The following is a 6187-nucleotide window of genomic DNA, read 5'->3' as shown; positions in this document are numbered from 1 at the left end:
TAAAGCGTGTTTTTATGATCCTAATCATAAGGGAAATTTAAACGATGAAGTACCCTATATTTCTGGACTGAGTACTGTAGTATTGAATGGTCACTGTTTAGACCACAACAAATCGATGATGTTCCTTGCATTAGACTGTCACGGTTGAGTTCCTGAATCACGAGAGAACAACGAAGGGAAACATGTCACGAGTGATACTCAGGCTTTCTGTGACTGTGTGTCAGATTTCATTTCACAGTCACATCTGGACAGAGTGACCATCACATGATCTCACTGCGGATCATGTGAAATGTGACGAGTCCCACTGTTACTATACTGTACATATACTGTACAGGCACTGATCAGCCACAATCTTAAAACCTTAGTGTAGACAGCAGAAATAACTCGATGTATGTCATGAGGTAGCAGACAGAGTTTTGGAGGCTTATCTGATTTTTTTGTCACATAAAACATTAGTTAAAAGAAAAGACATATTCATGCCCTCTTACTCTGTTAGAAGCTGGCTAAACATCTATTTCGGTTTTCTGGCTGATCTTCAAAATAATTGAAGCATTTAAAGTGTCTCTCCTGCTGACCAGAATGATGACTGCACTATAGAGGCTCCTTTTTTTATGTTCATGTGAGTAAAACGTCTCTCTGCTTTATTCATGAAACTCTTGTAATCACACGCAAACCAGGTGAAGGTCAGAGGCTGTCTCTTCAGTGGGTCCCCGGTTGGTCCCACCCTGACCCCCCCCCCCTCCTTCCCCCTCCCCCTCCCTGTCTGATGGTGGTAAACCTCCGAGGTCTCAGGTAATTCTGCCACACTGCGTCAAGACGGGGAGAGTCACGCTTCTTCTGCAACGAGCCACTAAACTCCGATTCCACCGGGACGCACGATAGAAAAGAGGATTAATTTATTTCTCCTGCCTCATGGAAGCGTATTAGTTTTGTATTTGTTTATTTATTTATTTGTTTGTTTGTTCGTTTATTTAGGATAAAGTCCACCGAGACAGGTGAGTTTTGTGTTTTAGATCAGCTCTGTGAACTCAGTGCACCGATCATCATTCATAGACACCACTCATAATATTCATAACAGTTGCCTAAATGTACAGTCAAACTTTTGTTTAATAAGTCTAATCACTATTTACCACGTCTTATATCTAATTCGCACATAAATTGCACATGATGTCATCAAAATGTTTGATTTACGCAAACAAAAAGAGCGATTGTTTTTTTTACTGTAAAATCCCTCCAAGCTTTAAATCACATTGAAAACTCCCAAATTAGTTTGTAATATACATCAAATATTCGCATATTTAAAGCAAATAATGGATGATTTTTTTTTAAAAGATAGATTATAGTAAGATTAAAGGATGAGTTTAGGGAAAAGGCGCTCATCTTTTACTGTTCAATCCTGCTCAAGACACGACGTCACCTTTATTTCTTTCTACTGCTGTACATTGAACATAAATCGCTGCTACTACAGTGATAAAAAGTTATTTATTTATATATTATTTTTAAGTAGCCAGATCATAGTTTATTACATTTTAAAAGTGATTATCAAACTAATAATACAATATTCCTATTCATACCATAATAATTAGGCTATATATGATTTAAATGTAATAAAATGGCCTATATTTAAATCTCTGTTTAAGGGAGCAAGCAGTGATTTGAGACACTGATCTCTCAGACTTGGGTGCAAACATGCTCTCTAAAATGACAAATAGCTTTTCTGTGTCATTGTCTGGCTGTTAAAACACTGTAAATGGTATAAAAACAAAAGCATAACACAAGATGCTTACTGATGATCTTGTCACGTCTGAGGCCCTTTTAGACGTAGATTTATTACTACTATTTACTATTCACTACTTACTATGTTGGACCTTGTTGTCTATGTCCAGGACTTTGGGACTGTGTTTACTTCCTTAGATGTGATTTGAAGTGTGACTCATTATCCCTGTCATGTATTTTTTTTTTTTTTTTTTTAAATACTCTCTATGACTCATTGTTCAAAAATAAACTCTTCCAGCAAAGCTGTTAACTTTCTGCTGTGTCCTGCAGGTTGTCTGAGCTTCCCGAGTCCGCTTGGTCACGATGAGTTGGGGGGCCCTCTACGCCCAGCTGGGCGGCGTCAATAAACACTCTACCAGCCTGGGGAAGATCTGGCTCTCCGTCCTCTTCATCTTCCGCATCACCATCCTGGTCCTGGCTGCTGAGAGCGTCTGGGGAGACGAGCAGTCCGACTTTACCTGCAACACGCAGCAGCCCGGCTGCAAAAATGTCTGCTACGACCACTTCTTTCCCGTGTCGCACATCCGCTTGTGGTGCCTGCAGCTCATCTTCGTCTCCACACCGGCCCTGCTGGTTGCCATGCACGTGGCCTACAGAAAACGCGGGGATAAGAGGACCATGCTGGCATCCAATGGCACAGAAAAGACGACAGACACCGACCTGCAAACGCTGAAGAAGAGGCGTCTGCCCATCACGGGCCCACTGTGGTGGACCTACACCTGCAGCCTGTTCTTCCGGCTCATCTTTGAGGGCGGGTTCATGTATGCACTCTACTTCGTCTACGACGGCTTCCAGATGCCCCGGCTGGTGAAGTGCGAGCAGTGGCCCTGCCCCAACAAGGTGGACTGCTTCATCTCCAGACCCACAGAGAAGACCGTCTTCACCATCTTCATGGTGTCCTCGTCTGCCATATGTATGGTGCTTAACGTGGCAGAGCTGTGCTATCTGATCGTGAAGGCCCTCCTGAGGTGCCAGGGGTCCAACAAGAGGAAACACCCTTACACAGAGAGCACAATACGGGATAACAAGAAGAACGAGATGCTGCTGTCCTCCTCCACAGAGTCGTCCAGCAACAAGACAATGTGCTGAAGAAGAGAGAGGCATAGACTATCTAAACTCTTAGTTGGTGTGCCCACAATTTGGTATATTATTTGTCAGCATCCAGCAGAGTTTGAGTCTGTGGGAACTTGAAAAACAGAAATTAGTTCAGCAGTGAATCTAGTTTGGTTTGACTGTTGAGAACCTGTTTATGTTTTCATGTAGTGTAAAAAAAAAAAAAAAACACAAGTTTCTCCTCACTTTTCACACACTGGATGGTTGATAAGTGTTTGATGGAGGTTTATTTTCCTGGTCTCACGGATGTGAGAGTGAGCAGTCAGGCTTTGAAGCAAAGAATGAGCGCACACTGACACCTAGTGGTGCCAGAGGGACCGAGCACAAACACCTCCCTCACCGCCTGAATGATTTTGTATTGAAGGAGATCAAATTAAGTCGAGAGAAGAGAAGCCGGAGGGTAAAAAGTGCCTCTGATTGTGTTTAGTGTGTAGTTTACAAGCGTTGACTTTTGATTTGAAATTGAACTGATTGAAGCAGATGAGTTTTATGATGCTGCTGCATTTATTCAAAAGAGTTTTCACATGACTTTGTAGAGTTTTTAATTTGTATGTGTTTAGAGCTTATTAAGAAATAAGTCAAAGGATGAAGATGATGCTGATGAAGAATGTAAATAATGTGATGAAAACCTTTTGAGGCTCTTTGCTGTTCAATCAAATCTGAATTTATTTTATCTTTTACCTGAACTGAGTGTTTGTATTATGTTTCTTTACATGGGTTTGATCATTTAAACACTATGAGAACGTGTTGCATGTTTTCATAAATGCATGCTGTTTGATAAAAATATGCAAAAATGCACATTTGGACATTCCTCCTGAACAGATTATACAGCATACATGTCAGTTATTTGCTGTGAAATTAAATTGTAGAGTGCATTTAGACTTAAAATCAAACAGGACATGGCAGGACAATAGACATATTATTTCATAAATACAGAGTGGTGCTGAATTCTTGTTCAACTTTATGAAGATACTACGTTTCAGGCTTGCAGTGATTTACAAATATGACGCCATGAATATTTTAATAAATATTTTTTCAGTTCATAACATTTGTAGTTCCCTCCTGATGATGCTGTTTCCATCCAGAAAACTGCTCTGGAAAATTCTCAATTTCTACTCTTATCATTGAGTGATCACCAAAACCAATATTTATGCATAGATTTCATAGAAACTTTAAAAAACAGGCTCTAATCCTGCTTCCTGAAACACTGACAACAAATTGTCCTGTTGAGCCCCAACCTGCTGCTGTGTTATTTGGACTTGTGTTGTTCTGTCCCAGCTGGCTGTATCAGCTTTCAGCATGTGCCTTATTTTAGCCACCACACTAATCACCGCTCCCTCTCCTAATGTGAGGAACCATGGGTTGATCTCAAAGTGAAAATATCTTGGTCCCCCCCCCCCCCCCCTCCCCCTCCCCCTCCCCCCCTCACTGTCCATCCATCCGTCCAGGAATAGCTGAGTCGGATTATCTCACATCTGTTAAAAGAAAATTTGCCTCGTGTGGATGCAGAAAAGTAATTCAGTGGTTACAAAAGTCTGCTGAGGGGTGTGTGGCGATGAATTCATGAGAATTAGATGAGTCAATTATAAAATTATGAAAAGAAAAGCCTGATGAGTCCAACAGTGTGTTCATGTTACATAACTGAGTTGTGTGGAGCTTCTCAGTGGGCGAGAAAAGTTTTGTGTAAAGATTTAAAAATGTCAAGTCTTGAAAAACTATAATCACTTTGAAGGCCTCGGTATGATAGAAAAAAATATATTTTGTATGTCTGCTCTGTCTTGACCTTTGACCTCTCTCTTTCTGTAACAGCCAAATGATATTTTGATGCTATTTGTGATAGCAGTGATCTAACAGATGTGTTTTTAAAGGATTGATCCTGATCAGTCCTCAAGATGTCGTAGTTTTTAACATTTTATAGTCCGATTTCTTCCACAGTTGAACTTTAATTAACATCATACTAACAGACAAACAGCTTCCTCAGCAAGATGAATAAATGAAATGTTTGTGATTGTGTTTTGTACCGAAGATGTTTTTATTACACTCGCACTATGATCTTGGTTTGCTCTTTGAGACATTTTTTCATAAATCAGTAAAAATGAAACTGTGTGGTTTGTTGTTTTGTTCGTTGTCTCTAATGTTTCTCATAAACCTACAGAAGTTTCCTAATACAATCACATAACATTAATATTGATTAGAATTGTGTGATTTATACTTTTTTTTGTGTTGGCTTTGATCATTTTATCTGTAAAGCATCTTTGACTATCTTGAAAAGTGCCATATAAATCAAATGAATCCTTACTATTAAGTTTAATGCACTAAAAGTAAAGTGAGAATTTTCTAAAATAATCCTATGAATAGTTTTTATTTACCATTTGGATTCATACGAAGTGCAGTTAAAGGAAAAATAAAACATTTGACTTTGCCTTTAGGCCTCAGCACACAGTTTTTGTGGTTTATGCTTTTTAATCACCAAATCAGGTTGTCATAGTGACCAAATGACCATTTAATTTGATTTTCTATGAGAATATAGTACTATTTTTAGGTTAAACTCATGGTAATACTTTCAAGTGTTACAGGGAAGCTTTTTTGAGAGGCTTCGTGCATGTTGAGGTTTTGGACATTTTCGGCAAACTTTTGCGCACATTTTGCGCCGGTTTTGGGGGAGAGGTTGGCAGGGGCGTGGTGTGACTCCGGACAGGCTGATGACTCTGTGGGTTCACTCATGCATGGTCACACAATGTGACAGTCCAGACATGGCTGGAAACGGGAGGCAGCTCCGTTTAATCGAGCCTCATCTCCAACTCCGAGCCGCCTCCAACAACTGAAAACAACAACAAAGGAAGACAAGTTTGACTTGTGAGCGGACCCGGGACACACAGCGAGACAGACAGACAGACAGACAGAGAGCACTCCTGGAGAAGTTGGCGCATTAATGAGTTTGTGAGGCAGCTTCTTTTTTTTTTTTTTTTTTAAGACAGAGTTTGTTGAGCTGTCAGAGAAGTCACAGGTCGCGGGTTTGGGATCAGGGAGGCAGAGGGAGGGTCGCTGCAGCTGCGGGAGGTCTACACGCTCTTTGACGCACTCCAGTGATGGCACCAATGATGGCTGATGGATTTGCTTCTCGTGTTTAAGTATGACATCTCCGGTTTAAAGGTATGACGGATAGACCCTGCTGTGAACATTTCCCTGCACTTTAATGGGAGTTAAAGTAAACGAAGAGCGGCGTGTTGTCAGGTAATTAAAGAGTTGCTGTGGTTTTACTGAACAAGAGTGAGACAAAAGCCTGACAGAGCTTAAA

General features: G+C 40.5%; 1 protein-coding gene across 1 annotated transcript; it reads left to right on the top strand.

The window, feature by feature from the left end:
* Window positions 1-826: 826 nt before the first annotated feature.
* Window positions 827-4979, top strand: gjb8 (gap junction protein beta 8). The gene is made up of 2 exons (XM_069155045.1): window positions 827-995; window positions 2047-4979. Exon 2 carries the CDS (start codon window positions 2080-2082, stop codon window positions 2863-2865), a length of 786 nt encoding a protein of 261 aa, XP_069011146.1. The 5' UTR covers window positions 827-995; window positions 2047-2079; the 3' UTR covers window positions 2866-4979.
* Window positions 4980-6187: the final 1208 nt, after the last annotated feature.

Source organism: Embiotoca jacksoni, unplaced genomic scaffold (genome assembly GCF_022577435.1).
Source record: "Embiotoca jacksoni isolate LCO1_2020_lvr unplaced genomic scaffold, fEmbJac1.0.p SCAF_2, whole genome shotgun sequence".
Taxonomy (NCBI): domain Eukaryota; kingdom Metazoa; phylum Chordata; class Actinopteri; family Embiotocidae; genus Embiotoca; species Embiotoca jacksoni.
This window is presented reverse-complemented; position numbering and strand designations above follow the sequence as displayed.